The sequence below is a fragment of the Ipomoea triloba genome, chromosome 7 (genome assembly GCF_003576645.1).
Source record: "Ipomoea triloba cultivar NCNSP0323 chromosome 7, ASM357664v1".
Classification (NCBI taxonomy): Eukaryota; Viridiplantae; Streptophyta; class Magnoliopsida; order Solanales; family Convolvulaceae; genus Ipomoea; species Ipomoea triloba.
This window is the reverse complement of record NC_044922.1, coordinates 14875974-14899806: the sequence shown is the minus strand read 5'-3', so window position 1 is coordinate 14899806 and position 23833 is coordinate 14875974. Positions and strand designations below refer to the sequence as shown.

The window sequence follows — 23833 nt, the reverse complement described above, 5'->3', positions numbered from 1 at the left end:
GCTTTCTGCGCGTGCTCTTCAGTGCTTTTAAACGGCGCAATCTTTCTACTATTTCTCTACTCGTTTTTGTCTCTTGGTTCATACGTAATTACGTATATATGGACTATGGAGCCGCAAAGTGTTAAACAAATAATTAATTTTAATGTTTTAATTATGGTAGCATTTATTCTTTTTAATGTCAACGGTTAAACTCATTACTTTTGTTCCTTTAATTTGATAAACTAATTAAATTTAATGTAAAATATTTAACATGATTAATAATAACAAAGTTGCGGACAAATTGACAAGTTTGTTCCTTGACCAAGAGTACAGTCTGAAGGTCCTAGAGGTTCCTTCCAATTATGTACTTAAATACTTAATTATCATATTTATTCTTACTAGTATTTTCGCCCGTGCGTTGCACGGAATGAATTTGTTATAATATTTAAAGAATATTTGAATCAATATACAATTATATATTATAACATCGAATATTATATAACGCAATTAATGAAATTGATTGGATCGATTATGTTTTCTGATGTTTTTTGGCATGAATTATAACAAATAATTGTCATATTACTCGTGCGTGGATAAATTTTTTTTATTATATATTGAGATAATAAAAATAAAGATTAAATTATAAAAAATTCTAATATTGAACGTGTACATTTATTTGATTATAAGATTAGTACAAAAGTATTACTCAATTAATTGAATAATATATGACTTGTTTGTCTAAAATTATCTTAAAAAGATCTATAAGTAATATGACTTATATAATTATATTATTACTAAAATAAATATGAGAAAAAGGATATTATCTTTATTTTAAAAAGATCTATAAGTAATTATATTATTACTAAAATAAATATGACTTATATAAATATATTATCTTAAAAAGATCTTATAGTAATATCATTTTTCTTGGAATAAGGGTCAAATAAGTCATTGAACTACACAGAACTGCAATTAGGCCATCGAACTACAAAAGAATGCAATTGAATCCCTGAACTACATAAACCCATGCAATTAAGTACAAATTGACATGTTTTCAAAAAAAAAAAAAAAAGGTCCACCTGTTTACCTACAATTGTGATGACATGGCGGTTACTAATTTTAGAATAAAATTTTTAAATAATTTTAATTAAAATAATTAAATAATAATAATAATAATAAAAGCAGACGTCTCCGGCAGTTCTTCTTCTTTTTTTTTTTTTAATTATTAGTGCTGATTATTATGTGTAAATTAATATTAGGAAACCTTATCTCCGAAAAATGAAAAGAATTACGTAGTAATATTTACCTAATTTTCATTCCATTTTTAATTAATGATGTAGAATATTATTATTGAAATATTTCCGTTTCATTTTTAATTTTCGTTCCTTTTTTAATTTACCTTTAATATTGTTTAAAATATGCCTTTATTATTGATGATGTAGAATGTTTTCATTTTTTAATTAAAATGCAATGATATGACCATTTCCTTTTTCATTTTAGTCAATTATGAATATTTTTTATTTGCAGTTAATTATTAATATTCATTTCCTTTTATATATTCAGTCAATTAGTAATATTAGATTCATTTTTTGTCGATTATTCTTTTTTTTATTTTCAATTAATTAGTCAATTAAAATAATAGATCCACTGGTATTTTTACCTAATTTTTGTTCTATTTTTAATTAATGATGTAGAATATTATTATTGAAATATTTTCATTCCATTTTTAATTTACCTTTACTATTGTTTAAAATTTAAAATATGCCTTTACTATTGATGATGTATATTATTATTATTGAAATATTTCCTTTCCATTTTTAATTTACTTTTACTATTGATGATGTATAATATTATTATTGAAATATTTCCGTTTCATTTTTAATTTCCGTTCCATTGTTTAATTTTGTGAAAGATTTACGATTTAATTGTGATTTGATTTATTCTACTGCGTAATAGGTCATATGGAATGACAAATTCAGTTGGGTTTGTCCTGTAATATATAGTGATATATATAGCACACAAATTGTGAAACAAATGGTCCTCTCAAAGGAAAGTGTAATTACTTTTAATTGTAATAATAATTGATTGCTAATTTTATAAAAATATATATGGTTAATTAATAAAATCAATGATTTTACTAAAATAATTTTGAGTTTAATTTTACAAAATGCTCCTGTTTGGACAGGAAAAATTGTCCAGGCACTTCTGTTTATATATATATATATATATATATAGATGAATGAGATTGGTATGTTCTTAGCAATTGACTGGTTTTATGAATAAATATATATGGATAATTAATTAATAAATGAATAAATGAATAAAATAAATGATTTTACTAAAATGCCACTAAGTTTGGGCGGGAAAATTTGGGAGGAGGATATTGTTTTTATATATAGTATAGATATAGATTTTAGTCTTGAATGTAATATTTTGTCTAATTTTTTATACCTATTTTAGTAATTCGAGTGACTAAGATTGGTACAAACTTGATAGTTAAAACATTACTAGTGTTTTACCCGTGCGCTGCACGGAAAAAATTTTGTTATTATAAATTTAAATAATAAAATTTAAAAATACAAATATATTATAATGTACAATATAATAATATAGTTGAATTTTCGTATATTTGGTCAAGTATCTATTATCATAACATACAAAATTAAAGTTTTGTATGATTAATATAATCTCTAATCATATACATATTTTTTTTTTTTGAAATACTATTGACCATGTTACATGTAGTATCTGTCCATATACTTTCTCAACCTACTGAAGTCCAACAAAGTCAACATTACCCCCACCGAGGCTCGAACCCATGACCTCCCACTCGAGAGAATCACTTCATGCCGCTTGACCACAAGGCCTTTGGCAATATACATATTTATATAAATTTATACAGAAAAATTTACATTATTAAATTGAATTATTCCTAATCTTATTTCATATTTATTATAATTCTAACAATATGAATAATAACTAAGAAATTATACTTAGAAATTAAAAAAAATGTAAAATTTAAATTTTATATATGTGATTGTGTAATACAGTGTATATACAAATAATATTTATTAATATGTATATATGTAAATTCTATAATATAATTTATGTAATTATAATTTATATTGATATATTATAATTAAAATAATTAAATTTATAAACTGACAAATAGAATTTTTATTTTGTATGATTAATATAATGCATAAGTATATGTATGTATGTATGTATTTTTATAAATTTAAATATTTATGAATACACGTTTTGTTAATTTTATAATTTTATTTTTAATTATATTTTATATTTTATTAATTATAATTAAGAAAATTACATTTACAAATTAAAAGAATTTAATTTTTAAATCTATATGGATTAATGTAGTCCCTAACTATGTTATATATTTAGAAAATTTTTTAAATATTTTTAAATTTTTAATTAAGAATATGAGTTTAGACATATTTTAAAATAATTTTTTAATAAATATTCATTGTAGTAATTAACGTGTATAATTATGGCAATAATCACAATTCTATAAAAAAAATGTATATATATTTTTATATTGTACAAAATACTATAAATATAATATGTCTACAAAAATTGATAAAAAGAGAAATTTATAATTTTTTATTATATAGATATTGATAAATATTATATAATTTTTTTCCTTGCATGAAAAACCATTCTTATTTTAAAATTTTACATTGATATATGAGTTTTGTATCAAAATCTACTTTGATGATATTTTAAACTTTGAGTAACACTTGTGTCAGACCGTCTCACGGGTCAGATCTTTGATTAATAGGTCAGATCTTTGACCTTGTTAGTTAAAGATCAAACCCGTCTCACGGATTGAGACCATGAGACAGTCACACACAAGTTTTTTCCTTAAGCTTTTGTTTGTTATCATAAATAGTAATAGATGTCTAGAAACCATTTAGTTTTGTTTCTAAATATTTTTCAACCCGTAAATGTAGCACAATCAAAACATCTCTAGATCATTATTTAAATAATAGGTTCACAATAGACTTTGTGGTTCAAGATTTGTAGATCTATGATATGTTTTTAACTAATTTATTTGAAAGTTTATTTCTTTTAGTTCTATTATCTCTTTTTCGTTTAGTTCTATTACCTATTGTTCTTGTCATGCATCTTGTGCTCAGATGACATGTAGTGATTCTCCCGTATAGGAGGTCATGAGATTGAGCCTTGTATTCAAAAAAATAAATCTCTTATTCTTCTTCGTTTTAAATTGATAGATCTCGAGATGATGCATCATTCTTAAATATGTGAATTCCAATAAATTTAATAAAATTATATTTAAATGTGAAACATTTACCCAATAACATTATATTTTTTTTTCAAACTCCGCAAATGTAAGTTAGTTCAATTAGTTCATTTTTATGTTAGTTTTTCTTCAGTTATGTTATTAACGTAAATTAATTTGTTTTGAGCTCATAATATTTAAATAATAACTATTATTTTAGATTTTTAAATTTTTATAATTTATGGTATTTTATAAAATTTGTTCACAGCATTTGAACTATAAAACTTTTAAATTAATGCAATAATACTTATATTTGTTATTAGTAGAGAGCTAAAATCATAATAATGATATATTATACCTTTCACATTTTTAAACTTTGAAAACCAACATCATTTATGTAGGAAGAAATTTATATATAGTAGTAATAATATTGTAGTTATTTTTAAAAGTTAGATGAAGTAAACAAATTGACATGCAACAATTTTTTTATTTGGGTGAACTTTTGACATGCAACAATTATTCTATATATATATATATATATATATATATATATATATATATTCGAATCAAATTAAATTATTTTAATTTTAATAATTTTAATTAAAATTCAAAAAATAAAACAAATAAAATTAAAAATATCTATAATACAAAAATATTAAATTGAAGAGAAGATTTCAATTTTATCTTATTCGAATAAATTAAATTTGACATATCTATTTTGGAATACTATAATATATATCATATAGTAATTTGATTGTTGAAAATTTTATTTTTTTTGAATATTATCATGAGAGGAATTTAATTACGTACATTAACATAATATAGTAATATTTTTTTAATACTATAATATACATCATATTGTAATTTGATTGTTGTAATTTTTATTTTGCTTGAATATTATCATGAGATGAATTTAATTACGTACATTAACATAATATAGTAATTTTTTTAACACTATAATATACACCATATAGTAATTTGATTGTTGGATTCTTATTTTTTTTGAATATTATCATGAGAGGAATTTAATTACATACATTAACATAATATAGTAATATTTTTTAATACTATAATATATATCATATAGTAATTTGATTGTTTGAATTTTTTTTGAATATTATAATGAGAGGAATTTAGTTACGTACATTAACATAATATAGTAATATTTTTTTAAATACTATAATATACATCATATAGTAATTTGATTGTTAAATTTTCATTTTTTTTTAATATTATCATGAGAGGAATTTAATTACATACAATAACATAATATAGTAATATTTTTTTAATACTATAATATACATCATATAGTAATTTGATTGTTGGAATTTTTATTTTTTTGAATATTATCATGAGAGGAATCTAAATGCGTACAATTACATAATATAGTAATTTTTTTGAATACTATAATATACATCATATAGTAATATATATATATATATATATATATAATACGCAAGATTAAAATATTTTGAACAATAATTGAATTGCATGGTATAATAACTATAATTTTGTTTAATAATTATTATTTCCGTGTGACTATTTTGTTAACATATGTACATAAATAAGGAATCCATACAGGAATGGAATTGACTAAAATATTTCAAATTAATTTCCGTGTAGAATAAGGAATGGAATCATATTTTGAATATTTTGTCAATTTTAGTCATAAATAAGGAATGATAAGGAAGGCTATAATTTTTGATAAGTAATTATTATATAATATTATGTTGACCGATTTCAAAATTTTTGGACTAAAATGAGCGGGAAAGCTAGTACTTCTGTTTTAATATATATATATAGATTAGATGAAATTAAAAACTCAAGTATCAAAATGAATAAATTATTACTACATTTATTCCACTTTGCGTGGCATGTTTAACTCTTTCTTTCTCAATTAATTTTTAAAAAGTAAATTATAATATTTCGTAGTATATATATATATATATATATATATATATATATATATATATATATATACACACGCACTAATATTAGATTAAAATTTACAAAAACAAATAAAATTGTGAATAATTTGAGTTAAACATTTTTTGACTGAATCATAAGCATAAAATGAGACATAAATAATATAAACAAGTTTTACTAGTTTAAAGTTATAACAATAATACTTTTTCCTCGTGAATTATATACTTATAGCACTTTTCTCTCATGAATTATTTATGTATTCATATTAAACCCCTCAATTATTATAAAAGTTGTGTTTTCTCTCCTGGTATATTAAATAGACATTTTTACTCTTAAAATAAACATTCCATTTATTTTTCTTCTCCAATATGAATGACCACGGTTTGGTTCAAATCGAACCAAACATTGTAACAACCAAATCGAAAGGTTCTAATTGTGATTTAGAATTGGAGCTCAATATTTGAGTTTCAGTTTATTAAAATCACGAATTAGAACTGTCGATTTCAGTTCTTGAATGGGGAAAAAATAAAATACATTAATTATTGAATTTAGACTATTTTAAAAACGAAAAATAGAATTAAAAAAAAAATTGATCCAACGGTTCAAACTTGATTTGGAATCGTGAATCGATGATTCAAAATAAGAACCGAATCGTGGTCATATTTACTTATATGTGAGAATCATAATAAATGTGAAAAATAAAATACATTAAATTCTGATTTTAAGCTAAGTAGTTGTTCTAATTTTGAACTTTCAGTTCACGGTTTAGAATTCAAATTTTTCCGGTCGCAATTTTAATAAACTGAAACCCAAATATTGAGTTTCGATTCTAAATCATAACTGGAACCTTTTGATTTACTTGCTACAGTCCTGTTCAATTTGACCCAAACTGCGATCATCCTTATATATAAGTAATAATTAGTTGGTGCCTGTATGGGCTATGACCAACTCAACTGGTCACAATAATGAAGTTTAGGAGGAAAGACTTGGGATCGAGTCACCCTTGGGGTGGAGATTTAATATTTTGGGAGGAAATAATTTGTTAGAGAATCAAAATTTATTTTAAGGGTAAAAATGTTCATCTAATATATCATGGAAAAAATCGTCACTTTTAAAATAATTGAGGTGGCTAATATGGATACATGAATAATTCATTGAAATAAAATGTTATAAACATATAATTCAAAGGAAACAGTGTCATTTCCCCTTAAAGTTATAATCAAATTGATGGGATAATTAATCTAGTAACCATAAGATTTTAAATTTAACTCTTGATCGGAGCTACCTTTTGACATTCTCAGATCAATCTCAAGAGTGATTTTTTTCCCTTTTTTCATGAGTTTTTTCTCATAAACCAAAATTTACTAGTTTGAATTATAATTTTGAAGCAATATTATGGTTTATTAAAAAAAGGGGGGGCACGCGCGGTTAATGGGAGTGAAAAGAAAGCAACAATATAATAGGAGACAGAGTGATGAGACTTGAGAGATGTTAAAAACAGAGTTGAGTGGTGGGCCCACGGAGTCTAACTACTAATAAAACACCCCCACCATATTTGCTGCCAAACTTCTGCCGGTCCATTTACATTGACAACTCGCCCCCTCTCGTATTTTACTATTTCAGATCATTTTATTTTTCTCTTTTCCTTTTATTTTACTAGTAACTTTAAGATTCTTTTTATTACATTCATATACCTAAATTCATGTGGATAAATTTATATACAAACAATTTTACTCGAAATAGGTGATCAAATAAATTTTATCCTACTACGAAACATGTAAAATACTTTTCACCAAAATTCATTTCAATTATCAAATATTTGATTCCCGTTTCAGTTTTTATTCTCATATTCGAACCAAATACACCATGCATAAATTACATGAACTTTGGTTCGTTTCATGCGTTTATGTGTGAACAAATCAAGTGCATTATTTTGGGGTTGCTTTTGATTTTCAAAAATAAAAATAAAAAAAAAAACAATTTAAGTGCATTACTTATATGAGTGCACGAAATACCAAACGAAATTTTGTATGATATTTTTGTTGTAAAATGTATATTTTATTAATTAAATAGACTGTTGTTTGAGTAATAAGAAAAACTCGTAACGGCTACTTAAGGGGTGTGCACTAGATATATTTTGTTCTTGTGTAATAATTTGAAAATTATACATGAGAGGTAAATTACAATAAGAATATCCTGTGCCACGGACTCTACCAAGAAGGTGTTGACAATAATTTTATTTTTCTGTACATAACTTCTTGATTTAATATATTTTATTAAATCAAATAATCTCAATAAACTATAAACTATACATTATATATATAAAGCATCGAACAATATGGGTGTCAACTTCTTTCAATAGTTCATTTATTTTTGTTTAGATTTTATGCAAGATTCAAATGCATGTTACCATTAAGAGTCTTTATAGTTTTTGTATTTACATGCTATTAATGTTCAGTCTATCACTTTTGTCATATTCTATAATTAAAATTATTAAAACCAACACCTTTTTTAATTTATTACATACTTAATTGAATGTTCATATTTTACATTATTATTTTAAAGTGTTCTTTTTTTTTTTCCCCCCTTTTCTCACTTACAAATTAAATGAATTACATAACTTTTTTGTTTTTTCAAATTTTAGACTGCACTTACTTCAAATATTCAAATTTTCGTTCCTATAATTTTTCACTGTACTCTTCATTCGTTATTTTCTAAATTGGAATATACAAGTAAAAGTATTATCTATTCTTCTTTATCCAAATTTCCATTTCGTAAAAATTGATAGAATTTCTCAAATAATAAATCACATTTAAATTTTTTAGAACAACATAAATATATACCCTTGTTGTGCCTATTTTACTTGTAATTGGTCAGAATAACTATTAGGGTGCGTTTGGTTCGCAAATGGGAATGGGTATCAAATACTTGGTAATGAGAATGGGTTTTGGTGAAAGTATTTAACATGTTTGGTAATTGGGTGGAATGTGAATAATTATTAATAGTTGAGGAAGAAAGGAGGAAGGGAGATGAAACCCTTATTTAATAAGGGTATGTGTTTTGTCATTAATGGGGTATTCCAAACCCATAGTAGCATTCACAAAACCTATTCCTTGTGCCTAAACCCACCAACCAAACACACCCTTAGTTCTATCACTTATTTTCATTAACATTCTCTTATTATTTAAAAATTTGATTTTTGTGTTTAATAGTATGTCATTTTGTATACTAACATGAAATTAAATATTAAAAAATATTAAATTGTAAATAACTTGAACCAATCCTCATTATGCATATAGCTTCCGATTATAGTTTTCCGTACAGTTCCCAAACCCTAAACCCACCCAACCAACCCATTTCTCTCTTGCAAAACGACGATTTCTCCAAAATTTTGATTGCGTTTTACGATGTTTTTGATCGGGATTATGACAAGCTGAATTGGTCATTGTCCCTGCAAGGTTGAGATGATCATGGGGTAGGTGATCCACCCCCGAAGCCTCCTGAAAATTTAGGAGAAATAGTTCGTCATTTTCTAGCTGATCTTCGTACCGCATGGGACATCACCCCATCGCTGTCGATTTCTCCATTGGAAATTCGCGATAATCCTCCTGCATAGTTGCGATGTACCCACGCTTCAATCCAGACTTATCTTGACTTAGTTCCACCAGTGAACTTGTGGGTAGTCATTGGTGAACCTACGGGTTGACACTATTGTTGTGCCTTCAACGTTGTCTAGACATTCTCTCTTTATTGCAGGCCAAAATTATTTTAAGTTCAACCGAAAATATAATATTTACAATTAAAAACCCATATAAATTATCGAAAATACCCCTATTAAATAAAAGAGAGAACATTAGAAGGAAAAAAAAAACAGCAATTAGATAAAAATAAATAAATGGTCCAAATTAGTCCTCATGTTATCAACCAGAATCATGCTTTACCACTTCATCCTTTTTGGAGGTAACTTTAAAAAAAAAAATTATATTTAAATGGATAAATGGGGGTAATTATGTGTGGTTATTTATTTAGTGAAAGAAAGGAGAGAGTTGGTAGAGAGCAAAAGGATGAAGTATGGGGATTAGAAGGTGTGGGTTATGCACTGTCTTTAACCTGTCCCCTCCACTCACACACCAAGGGTCTCAATCTCACACATTCAAGAACAAATACATACATACAAAGATATACAAAACAGAAAAAAAAAAAAATAATAATAATAAAAGAAAAATAAAAGGGAAGAAAGAAACGAATCCAAAAGGGCACAAGCACATTGGCTTTTTTTGCCTTTTGCTTCTGTGCTTCCTTAGCAATTGTCTATGTCTGCTGTTTCTTCTGCTCCCCCTTCTCAGAACTGCAAATGGGGGAGGAATCGTACATTGAATTTCTTGTTATATTATTTGACACTTCTTTTTCTATTGCCTTTCCCATCTTTTAGCCAGCTTCTTGGCAAACCATGACTTCAAATTCTCATTGTTTCTCTAATTTTCTACTAGTATTCTTGTATTCCCACACCCCCTGTTCTTGCTTTAAAGACACCCCCTTTTTATATTGACTTCCATTTTCCAATTTCCTATTAGCATTTTGGTAGCCACTTGATTGCTTTTCCCTCCCAACTTTTCAGTACTAGTATTTTGTTTTTTCACTGTTTCTCAAGCTTTTTGGTGTTATTTCTTGAGTGGATTGGTTGGTTGATGTTTACTTAGTTTGTTTCTTCGGATGCTATATTGAGAAAAAAAAAATACTGTGCACCTCACTAGGGGGGTGTTCAATTGTTAATGGAAATTGATCTGAACCATGAAGTGAGGGGTGGTGAGGAGGAGGAGAAGGAGGAGAACAAGAATGGTTCATGTTGTTATGCAGAATGTGAAGAAGGGGTTCTTGGTTCTTGTGGCTATAACTCTTCAAATGCTTCTTCAATCTACTTGGAGCTCTGGCATGCCTGTGCTGGCCCTCTCACCTGCTTGCCCAAGAAGGGGAATGTGGTGGTCTATTTCCCTCAAGGCCACTTGGAGCAGGCTGCTTCTGCTTCTCCCTTTCCACCATTGGAGACTGACCTCCCAACACTTGGCCTTCAGCCCCAGATCTTCTGCAGAGTAGAGGATGTTCAACTTCTTGTAAGGACTGTGCCCTTTTTTGCTTTATGTACTTAGTAATGCTTTGTGCTTTTCTTTTGCTTGGGGTGTTTTTATTCACAAATTTGGGTCTGTGATTTCTTGAAACTATAGGCCAATAAGGAAAATGATGATGTCTACACACAGCTGACTCTTCTCCCTATATCAGAGGTATGATGATTCTCACTTGATCTTGTTCTGAGCTATCCTATGTTGAGGTGGTGATATGCATTTTTGTTCTTTAGTGTTAGTATTTTATCTTAGCTGTGGGGTGGGGGATGAAATTGGGTGGGTTTTCTATTTTGTGGAATGTGGAGCATTCTTGTATGTATCATTTTCTTCCAAGAAATGAAAAACTGAATTCTTTGGGCTGCTAGAAAAATCCAAGTACTTCACTTTGATTTAGTGTCTTGTGTAATCTGTACAGCCAGTGGGTATGAGTTTGGAGGGGAAAGAGCCTGAGGATTTGGGGATGGATGAGGAGGGGGGTGGAACTGCCCCTACAAAATCAACCTCCCATATGTTCTGCAAAACCCTTACTGCTTCCGACACCAGTACCCACGGAGGATTTTCGGTTCCTCGTAGAGCTGCTGAAGATTGTTTCCCACCTTTGGTGCGACTCTCCTTCCGGGCTATAACGTTTCTTTTTAGTGCAAGGAAGGAGATAAATTTTCTTATGAATGCTTTGTTGCATTACAACAATTGTAGGATTACAAAGAGCAGAGGCCATTTCAGGAGCTGGTTGCAAGAGACCTGCATGGAGTGGAATGGAAATTTCGACACATATATAGAGGTATGGAAGGAATGTGAAAGCCTCGATTATTTCTTAAAACATTGTTCGATACGGAATGTGAAAGGCTTGATGCTTCTTTTATTAGGCCAGCCAAGGCGGCATTTGCTCACCACCGGATGGAGTATTTTTGTGAGCCAAAAGAATCTAGTGTCGGGGGATGCGGTTCTCTTTTTAAGGTATAAATTTTGCCTCGAGGCACCTAAGAGTGGAACCATTTTAAGTTCTTAACTGGGAGGGAGGCTATATTTTGTTTTCTTAAAGCTACAATATGAAGTAGGCCTTAAAAGAAAAGAAAATAATCGGTTGTGAGAAAGATTAAAATAGGACCTTAGGAAGTGAAATCCATAATTCAAGTTCCAGAAATGCTTCTGCATTAAGTGGTAAGCATGCTCATAATAATGAAGAGCATAAAATCCACAGAGAAGATGGTAATGTAGAAAGATTTTAATAGTATCTTGGCATCTAATTCTTAAGAATCTTTCGTCCTTGGCAAAACTTTCAGCTTAAAAGATGGTTTCTTGTAGGGGAGAAGGGGGAGATCTCAGACTGGGAATAAGAAGAGCTGCTAGGCCTAGACACGGGTTGCCTGAGTCAATCATAAAGAATCAAACTTCGTATTCCAGTGTGCTTTCTGCAGTCACAAATGCTCTATCTAGCAAGAGCACATTTAATGTCTTCTATAGCCCAAGGTACTACTCTGACATTTGCCTTTTAGGCTTTTACTATCATCATGGCCGCGAAATCCCGAATACTCTTTACTTGTTTGTTTATTCATTGAACTTTACAAGTACACAACTATCCAAAAATTGAAAAAAAAAATGACTAGTTTCTCTGATATAGTGCACAAATAAAACGGGTTTTCCTAGCTTCTGAACAAGAGAGAGTTGAGTTGTCATGGTTTACAGATGTTTTTATTGTGTATGCTAAATTAGGTGATGTGACACATCATTATATTTGTCTCGTATTACAGCTAATGGTTGTGTCAGTTTGTGATAATGATGGGATCATACAGCAGTAGATATCTTATTTTATTATAAGGTTGATTTTGGATCGTTATGGTTGAGAAGTTTGTTTGTAAGACTTGCTATACTAGCCTGAGCCCTTCGATGTGTGTGTGTATCTTTTGTACTTACAGGGACCACTTACAAATGTATATCAAATAGTTTAGTCTCTCCACCCATATGGACCTTTTAATAACTGTTTTGTTGATCTAAGTCGGTTAGTAGTGAGAATGATGGAAAGAGACTATCAGAAAGTTTTAGTAGACTTCTACTTTACCTAAAACAGATATATTACATTCAAATCATGAATTTTTCTTCTGATTTATATTATAAAACTTAGTAGGAAGTATGCTTTCATCCCTTTTCTCATATTGCTCAAATACTGATGTTGTTTTGTTCAAATGTGAGATGTGACTGCAATGCATTGCAGTCACAATCAAATTGAATTTTTTTTGGGTGACGAGGGAAACCCTCAGCCACTACCCGAGGATGTGCACTGAGTAAACCTCACCTCGTGATCCTAGTTGGCAAAGGACCGACCACAAGGAGGTAAATCAGCTTAGGTTGCCTATAGCTGACTGGCTCAAACCAAGAAGGTCAATAGGCCACCATTCAAATTGAATTTGTTTCCATGACTGATCTATGCCCTGATCAAGTATTAACCATCTCTCGTACCCCTCTTCGTTTATAATGATAATCATGCGCAAAAATCCTCTTTGAGAGGGTTGAGATCAGCCAATGTCTTGGAATGTGGAATTCTCTCCACCAGGTTTTATTCATTATAGTTTATATGACATCTAAGTCCAATAAGAATTTACTGCAGTATATATATATAAGGCCAGAGAATATTATGGAAAATGGGTTAAACCAAACACCATCACTAAATGCCATGTAGGTTATAGATGATACCTTAAGTACATGATACAGTATATAGGATGCCCCTATGCTCTCTTCTCTCTCTCTCTCTATATATAATATATATCTCTGCATGTGTTCATGTGGTCCCCCAGTTATACTCAAATTGTAAAAGTACAAAACTAAATTATGGGGATTCTCAGACAGAACCTGAAACATTTCAACTTTCTGCATCCAATTGTCCATTAGGTTGAGTCGTGCTGATTTCATTTGCACAATTTACAATGCAGGGCAAGTCATGCTGATTTCATCGTCCCCTACCAAAAATACGTAAAAAGCATCAGCAACCGGATACCCATTGGAACACGATTTAAAATGAGATTCAACATGGATGATTCTCCTGACAGAAGGTCCTCTAACATTTCAGTTAATGCAAGGACTTCTTGCCATTATTCAACATATTTTCGTTTAATAGAGACATTTTTTTTTCTTCATATTTGTAGGTTCAGTGGTGTTGTGACTGGAGTAGGTGATTCGGATCCATATAGATGGTCCAGTTCAAAGTGGAGATGTTTGATGGTAGGCTAATATTTTTCGATATGATTCTCTTTCATAATCATAGGTGCCCGTTTGTTGGTCTGTTTCCTTATATATATATAGACTCATGATCAAATGAGTCCACCCTTTCCCATGAGTCCGTGTGTGGACAGATCTGGGCCATTGAGTGCTTGAGATCAATGCCTTAGATTTCGCCTGCTGTGCAACTGTGTAACGGTGTACTTCATTTGCATAGTTGGCGAAATCTAAGCCATTGATCTCAAGCATTCAATGGTCCAGATCTGTTCACACGGACTCATGGGAAAGGGTGGACTCACCTAAACTATGGCGTGTATATATATGCACATGCCATAGTTCAGGTGAGTCCACCCTTTCCCATGAGTCCGTGTATATATAATTCAGGACTCAAGGACACTTCATAATTTTACTTGTGAATCTTCTGACTAAACTAAACAGCGATTGTAAATCTTAAATGCTAGACATCACGTTATTATAAGAAATCAAATGAACACACAAGATGACACAGTCAAAGAGATCATGAATTACACTATTTATTTTCAACAAGTATAAATGGTCGAATCAGCTTGGCTTGATCAAAGTTTATCGTATCAAGTTCAAATGACAACCGTGTTCTTTTAGTTAGTTACCTTTATGAACACGTGTCTCTGTCAACTGTAACAGGTTATGTGGGATGATGATTTTATGAGTAATCATCAAGAACGAGTTTCTCCTTGGGAAATAGACTCTTCAGTTCCTTTTCCACCGCTGAGCATCCAGTCATCTCCAAGAATGAAGAAGTTGCGTACCAGTCAGCAGGCACTGCCACACGAAAGCCATTTTTCTGGTATTGGTCTGCCTATATATTAATATATGTTGTCATGAATAAATGCAAATGAACAATTCAACAATTCGTTTTTTATTTTATTTCTCTGTATGTTCTAAAAGAAACAGAAAAAGAAAACCTTTTGCAGGAAATGGTGCTCTATTGGACTTTGAGGAGTCTGTAAGATCCTCTAAGGTCTTGCAAGGTCAAGAAAATTTACATTTACTATCACCTCTTATGGGAAGTGAGAAAACTAGCTGCCAGAAGGATTTTGGGCGGCAGCTGCCCATAGGTCATCAGAATCTCGGGCCAACTGGCATAGGAAAGTCGCAAATTGGCGAATTTGTCAGAACTCAGCCTCCAGCCATTTACACGGGCTTTCTGGAATCCAATAGGTTTCCAAAGGTCTTGCAAGGTCAAGAAATTTGCTCTTTGAGATCCCTAACCATGAAAAGTGATATAAATCTCGGCGCCTGGGCTAAACCTGATCTTGGTTGCAATATTTTCCAAGCATGCCAGGCCCCCAAAAACAACTTCTACCCTCTCGGTTCTGAAGGGGCGAGGAAGGTGTTGTTACCTTACAATGGGATCTATAGAGCTAACCAAGATCCCGTAATGCTTCCATGCATGACTAATTACCAAATAGAAAGTCATGTATTAAAGCCAATCTCCATCCAAGGTGGAGCAATGAGGGAAGAGCGTATAGTTCAAAACTACGCAAACGAGCAGAGCCCTCTCGAAAAAGGACCCAAACTGCCTACTCCAGAGACGCACTTCACGAATGAGAAAATCGAGCCTTTGAATGGAATAGCATCACCCTGCAAACTATTTGGCTTTTCTTTGACCAACGAGCCGTCCACCCCAAGCTCACAAAGCTCTGGTAAGAGGAGCTGCACAAAGGTAACTTCAATAACAGCTGATGGAGCATTAAAAAATGAGGTTTTTGGTGTGGGCTCTCTTTTTGACATCTGATCTATGGCTCTGAAGGTTCACAAACAAGGAAGCTTGGTAGGACGAGCTATAGATCTCTCGAGACTCAACAGCTATGATGACCTGCTGGTTGAGCTGGAGAAGCTTTTCGGCATGGAAGACCTCCTAAGGGATCCAAATAAAGGCTGGAGAGTCTTGTACACCGATAGTGAGAATGACATGATGGTCGTTGGGGATGATCCATGGCAGTAAGTCTCTCTCTCTCTCTCTTTCTCTCTTGTGAATTGAGGATTTTATGCTTAGCCTTTTAAGTTTTTGTGATTCATAATGGAAGGATAACACTATCAAACAACCAGTACTGCACTCAGTCTTGCAAAAATCCCACCTAGGCGCCGATTAATCCCCGCCTAGGCGCTAGGCGCCGGTCGACCGCCTAGCCTATCACCTTAAATGGTGGTCTAGGCATCTGGGCGGCTAGGCGACCGCCTAGGCCGCCTAAGCACTGCCTAGGCCGCTTAGGCGCTGACCGACTAGACCTCCTAGGCCGCCTAGTCGGCCGATTAACTATTGTTCTTTTGAAACAAAATACTTACTACATTATCTGCCCTTTATTTCTGATGACTTGTTGACAAATGCATAGCTTGAGGGTTCTGATTTTGCTTCCCTCGTTGACCTTTTTGTAGCGAGTTCTGTGAAGTAGTCTCCAAAATCCACATATACACCCAAGAAGAGGTGGAGAAAATGACGATAGGAGGGATGAGTGACGACACCCAGAGTTGTTTGGAGGAGGCGCCGCCAGCAACGGATGCATCCAAGTCCTCTTCGGTCGGCCAGCCCGATTCTTCTCCAACAGTGATCAGGATTTAAGGCTTTAGGATTTGCTTCCCATTTCATGCTGTAATGTCAGTCAGAACTTCTATATCTATACTCAAGTTGTGTGCTCAATAATTGCTTACTCCATGTGACAATTATGTGTTGGAGGAAACTGTTTATGACTGTGTAACATGTGTGGTCTTATGGTACTGTACTATGAGAATGCCACTAAAAAGCTTGTCCTATGAATCCCCTCTTTTGGAAGATTTCATTTTTACCAGTTGAGTGCTGGGTTGAAATTTCATATATTTTGTTGCTCTCTTGAGCCTTAACATGCCAAATCAAAGCCTGAGTTTTACACTGTTAAATATTGAAAGATTATTCCTCTGAAGCTTTGAATCAATCTTTCTATTCTCACAACCAAAAGCAACAGAACAGACATACATGGATAATCTGCAATTATGTCTGAAGAGAAATTGGTTCAAGAGTAGCATCCTAGTACTATACATCTCTTAGATGCATCAATTTTTGGAACCATTTTTAACTTTTTTATGCAATAGAAGTGTTAAGGAATTTAGATTTTGTAATCTGAGTAAGAAAAGCAGCAAAACAAAAGACACAAAAGGAAGAAATGAATAAGAAGAAAAGAGCAGGAGAAGAAGCAGTTTACATATGAGATTCCCACATCGGCTGAACACAAAAGGGGAAGAGGAGCGGTGGGTTATAAAACAGGGCCGAGTGCTATTGGGCAACATACTTACCTGGACGGGGTCAATGGGCGATCAACAAGGCCCATGGCCTAGGTTGATGACTTCCATTGCACTTTGGAGGGGTGTTAACCTAAGGTCTACCTTATAGGTGGAGCCTACGTCATAATTTGTGGCAGAGGGGGCCTGCGTTCGCGCGGCCCCTACCCAATTTTCTACCAAATTCTGGTTCTTCTACAAAGCCCATTTATGCTTCTGCGATTGGGCCTTTTTGTTCAAGTATAATTCTAGTCATATAGTTTTGTATTAGTCTTTTTTTGTGGTCTAATTTTTTTAATTTGGTTTTAGATATTTACTGGAATTTAAATTGTGCAGCTACATAATTGATAATCAAATGAAAGATTAGGCTATTACTTTTGCAAGTTTCAGTTTCACATTATTATTATTATTATTATTATTAATCTTTTTTGTGGTCTAATTTTTTTAAATTTAGGTTTAGATATTTACTAGAATTTAATTTGTGCAGCTACATAATCCACTGAAGCTTAGGCTATTATTTTTGCAAGTTTCACTTTCACATTATTATTATTATTATTATTATTATTATTATTATTATAACAAAATAATAAATAAATTTAAAAAGGCGGTTTGCATTCCAGGTAAACACATAATAAAATGCCAAAATTTTTTAGATAAGAATCAACCCTTCCACTGTCGAAACCCCAAGCAACAGAATAGACATGCATAAATATGATCTACAATTATGTACAAAGATTCAAAGAAGTTTGTTTAAGAGTATCCTATTACTATACATCTCTTAAGTTAGGTTTTGTAAAAGATGCAGCAAAAGAAAGGAGCAGTACACTTCAGAGATTCTCACATTGTTTTTTTTAAAAAAAGAAGAGATTCCCACATTGCCAGACTACAAAGGAGGGACAGGAGCGGTGAGTAATAAAAATGGGCCGAGTGCTATTGGGCTCCATACTTACCTGGATGGGGTCAATGGGTGATCAATAAGGCCCATGGCCTAGGTTGATGACTTCCATTGCACTTTGGAAGGGTGTTAACCTAAGGTCTACCTTATAGGTGGAGCCTACGTCATAATTTGTGGCAGAGGGGGCCTGCGTTCGCGCGGCCCCTATCCAGTTTTATATCAATTTTCTATTTATCTGTAGTCCATTTAATTATATTAATTAATTAATTAATGTTAAAGTATTATTTTAATTTTAATTACACTCAATTGAGATTCATTCGATAATTTATCTTAGGGAAAATGACACTTTTTCCCCCTATGTTATGTGTATATAGCACTTTTCCCCCTATGTTATTAAAGTGGTAATTTTTCCCCTTGAAATATTAAATAGACATTGTTATCCTTAAAATATTAAATAGACATTGTTATCCTTAAAAATAATTATTTCATTTATTTTTCTTCTCCAACAAATTATAACAAATTATTATTTATATGTATGGATGATCACGATTCAGTTCGAACCTAACCAAACACTATAACAATCATACCGAAATAGTATGGACGGTTTTGGTTATGATTCATAATAAAAAAATTTAAATTAAATAATTGTTGAACCGTGAACCGGAACTTAGCCACAGTCATATATAGTGAAAATGATCAAACACTTATTTTGATAAATCGGTACGGTTCGGTTCCAATTTCAATTTTGAACCGCCAATCAAAACTTATGTATTCATTTATTTATTTTTATAATTTTATTTCTTATTTAAAAATAGTCTAAATTTAACAATTATTTTATTTTATTTTTTCGGTTCTGAATCGTAACCGTAACCGTCTATACTATTTAAGTTCAATTGCTACAGTGTTCGATTAGGTTCGTATCGAACCGTGATATTCCATATATATTAGTAACAATTGATTGGAGAATAAAAATAAATGAAATAGTTATTTTTAAGGGCAAAAATGTCTATTTAACTTTACAAGGGAGAAAACTACTACTTTTAAAATAACTGAGGGGGAAAAACAACCACTTTAATAACACAGGGAGGGAAAGTGCTATAAGCATATAACATAGGGGGAAAAAGTGCCATTTTCCCTTTATCTTATTGTATAGATTTTGAATTTTTACACTAGTTTCATTTTAGCAACACTAAATTATCATTTTAATTATATTATAAATTAATTTGACAATATATGTTATTGAATAAGCTATGTTTTTAATTTCATTTTTCATACACTAATTTTATTATAGAAATACTACAGTATTATTTTAATTTTATTACAGTTTCATTTAACAACCATGGTCCATACAACGCGACTGTGTGAATCATGATCCACTATATAACAACTGCAATTTGTTCAATTAGAAGCTCAAGGCATAGTATGTGAACTTCGTTGTTAAATCTTGTTGTGGTCTCAATTATTTATGACTTAGATGTTTATTGGAGTAGTTAAATACACCAGTTTTACAAGAGAGTCTATACAATGATCAGGTTTGATTTTTTTTTTTTTGAATACATGATCAGGTTTGATAAGATGTTGAAATTTTTTCGTGTTAGGGCTTTTAAAGATGATAATTGTGGTCCTATTAAATTTTTAGTTTATAGGGTTGTATTCATCCACTTGTGATCAAATCTAGTCTGACTTTTAGTAAAACCCATACATATAACCTTCAAAAATCGGTTATTGATGCAAGTATGTCTTCATTCGCGTTCATCTAACATAACAACAAACCATAAGAACATCACCAATAATAGTTTTTTGAGGTGTTTTTTGAGAAAGGAAGCTTATGTGAAAATTGGAATAAAGTGGGTGAGGAGAGAGAGAAAAAAATCTCCCTACAAAAACCTTGGGGTGTGTTTACTAACAAGAAAATTTCCTGAAATTTCTGAAAATTTTTGAAAATTTGAGAATAAGAAAACAAAAACATGTTTACTAAAGCCATTTCTCATTTTGAAAACAGAGAACTCTTCTCTATTTTATGGAGAATTAGAAACACAAAAAAAAAACTTGTTTTCTAATTAGAAAACATGCGCATGAACAGTAAAAATGAACATAGAGCATAGCATCGATTCCTATCACAAGCAATTTTCCATCCTCTTCTTCTTCTTTCGACCTCACGCCCCTCCTGTTCCCTTGCCTCACCCGCCGCCCCTTGCCTCGCTGCTCTCAAGCCAAAGCTTCTTCTAGCCCAAACTATCGCTGCCTTGTTAGAGCACGTGGAGCCCGCCGACACCATCATCGACGGCGACTTCCAGCCCAAGATCTGTTATCATCCTCGTCAAGGCGAGGGCTCCAGACCGCATCTCCGAAGTCTCCGCCACAACTGTTATCATCGGCGGCGACAACGAGTGGTATGAGAACACAAAGCGCCGCATCTCCGAGGTCTCCGCTAAGGGCTTGCTGTATCTCGGCATGGGTGTTTCCGACGGCGAGGATGGAACGAGAAATTGGAGGCGGCAACTCCCAGGTCGAGGGCGAACATAAAATGGTAATGGTAAACAAAGTTTTGAAAATGAAAATTTGAAAATAGAGAAAAGGAAATAGAGAACTGAAAACATAACAGAAAACAGGAAATTAGAAAACTTTAGTAAACAGACCCTTGGTTTTTATCAGACTTGTAGGACCCACCAATATCTATAATTTTCGGCCAACAAAGCTCTGTTTTGTTTTTGTTTTTGTTTTTTTTTTGTTTTGTTTTTTTTGTTTTGTTTTTTTTTTTGTTTTTTTTTAATCTCCCTACAAAAACCAATATCTTGCTTTGTTTGTTTGTTTTTTTCGCCTATTTTTTTCCTTCTTGTCTTTCGCTCCTATCTCTTATAGTTGGCACCTCAAAACCCACAAAAAAAAACATTGCTATTGAAGATGCTCTAAATTAAAAATAACACTCAATTTGTGGGAAATAATTTAAAATTGTTTGAAAAGGAGATCAACTAGTTTGGTTTTGGTCATGAATAAAGAATTATTATTATTATTATTATTATAATAGCAAAAGAACTAAAATAACTATGCAATTAATAATTGCATATTAAAATTGCTTAATAGTTGAGGAACTAATATGAGATAGATAACTGCATTTTGGGTTTTATTGTGAATATATAAACATTTTGAGTTTTATTGTGAATACATTGTAACAGAGTCAGTAGTACTAAAAAAAATATAAACATTACTTTGATAATTAACTGTAGCAATTTAATATTGACTGGAACATAATGTAACTATGATCCTTTTGCAATTATTCATTACAGTTACAGTTAAATCGAATGTTCATTAAACTATATGAAAGGGCAACTTCCCATGCCATTTTACCATGACCCTACATTCCATGTTTAGAATTTCACTACAAGGTAAATTTTCCTGTTCTGGCCTTCTGGGTTGTGGGCATAGTACAAAGTACAAACAAGGTCTTAGCTGTCAAACAGAACCCAATTGTGTTAGCCTTGCACTCAGGGGTGTACTCGGAATTTTTTTCTTCAGTGGGTACAAATATTAAAATAAAAGAAATAGTTAAAAAAAATAAAATAAAACACTTAGCAAGCATATCTATAAATATTATTGGATATGGACAAAAAAATAAAATATATCAAAACTTTATAAAAATAATCATAACAAAATATGAAACATAATTACTTTGATAAAGTGAATCGAATATAAAACATGTTATAAATCACACATATCATTATTAATATAAATATTTAAACAAAATAGATAGTTTAAAAAAAATATACTTATCAAGCATAACCATAATATTGTTGAATATGGATAAAAATAAAATACATCAAAATTAAACTTTATAAAAAATAATCATAACAAAATATGAAACATAATTACTTTGCTAAAATAATGATTCGAATATAAAATACATTATAAATTACACATCTCATTGTTAATATAAAAAAATGATAATTGTTAGATATGGGTGAAAAATATTAATATATAAAAAATGATAATTGTTGGATAAGTTTGTGAAAAATAAAATAAAAAAATAATAATTGTTCAATATGGGTAAAAATAGTAATATATATATATATATATAATGATAATTGTTAGATATGAGTGAAAAATAAATACATAATAAGCACCAGTAAAACTAGCAAACACCACACTAAATCATGTTTAGAGCATATTCAACCCAAGATCTTTCATAAGCTATATGCATGCCTTGCTAACTTAACTAACTTGTCTTTTCTTTATTTTTATCTGTATTTTATAGTTATACCTAAACATGTACTATATATATATATATACTAGTTTTATACGCGCATTGCGTGAATGGGTTAATGCCCAATGTTTATATTTAAATAAATACTTGAAAGTATATCAATGCAAGATTATATAGAAGAAGTTTATACATGGGTAATTGATTGTCGAATTTTTTTATTTAAATATCTAAATCAAATAATATGAATCCAAGATAATATAGAAAATTCATTATAATTATTACTAAAATAAATGTTTGCAACCTTGTAAAATCGATAGTCTAAATATTTGGTCTAAAAATGATAGTCTAAATAAATACTACTTTTAATTTGAATTTTTCTAAGTGTTCTTAATTCTCGTTTGAATAACATTGTCATTGTCTTCATCTTTACTATTTGTTCTCTTCCGTTTTGTTGGTAGTGTGTTATTTGCAATTCGGTTATTGTTGGTAGCATAGATGACAACGTCATGCAATGAGATTATGATATAGGAGCTATGAACTTTCATTTAGGTGTTCTGCTTGAGGTTCATTTGGTTCAACCATTATTGTTTTAATGAGTTATTGTGGATAAAGAAATCCCTAGTTTAAGAAAAAAAATTAAATTAATTAATAAAAATTTGAAAATTTAAAATATTATGTATTCCAAAGATATTAAAAGGTATGTAGTTTCTCGCTTCAATTTGCTGGGTAAGGGGTTATTTGAGTACTTTCATTGTCAACAAATCCCCCAAGTAGTTAATATGATTGGCTTCAAACTATTCTTTTTATTTTTTTTTGTTTTTTTCATGGTATTAAAGAAATACATATGTATCATTTTTTAGTGTAACTACTAATTTATTTCATTCAATAAGAGTAAAATAGAGTGATTCCGCTTCAATTTGTTGGGTTATTTGAGTACTCTCTTT

The 23833-nt window shown here is 30.8% G+C and overlaps 1 protein-coding gene and 2 non-coding genes across 4 annotated transcripts; all 3 read left to right on the top strand.

Moving 5' to 3' along the window:
* The first annotated feature begins 10938 nt into the window (after positions 1-10938).
* On the top strand, positions 10939-17366 carry LOC116025586 (auxin response factor 4-like). 2 transcript variants are annotated; one of them, XM_031266857.1, is made up of 13 exons: positions 10939-11277; positions 11389-11445; positions 11702-11887; positions 11983-12067; positions 12153-12243; positions 12592-12756; positions 14214-14333; positions 14427-14502; positions 15163-15325; positions 15453-15499; positions 15710-16204; positions 16292-16482; positions 16918-17366. In XM_031266857.1, exons 1-13 carry the CDS (start codon positions 10939-10941, stop codon positions 17099-17101), a joined length of 2199 nt encoding a protein of 732 aa, XP_031122717.1. In that variant the 3' UTR covers positions 17102-17366. The 2 variants fall into 2 exon arrangements, with proteins under 2 accessions (XP_031122717.1, XP_031122716.1); XM_031266856.1 differs by having other exon boundaries at positions 15453-16204.
* Positions 17367-17800: 434 nt separating this feature from the next.
* On the top strand, positions 17801-17961 carry LOC116026352. Its single transcript, XR_004099824.1, has one exon. It is a non-coding gene; the product is annotated as a U1 spliceosomal RNA (small nuclear RNA).
* Positions 17962-18735: 774 nt separating this feature from the next.
* On the top strand, positions 18736-18896 carry LOC116026384. The gene has a single exon (XR_004099852.1). It is a non-coding gene; the product is annotated as a U1 spliceosomal RNA (small nuclear RNA).
* The last annotated feature ends 4937 nt before the right edge of the window (positions 18897-23833 follow it).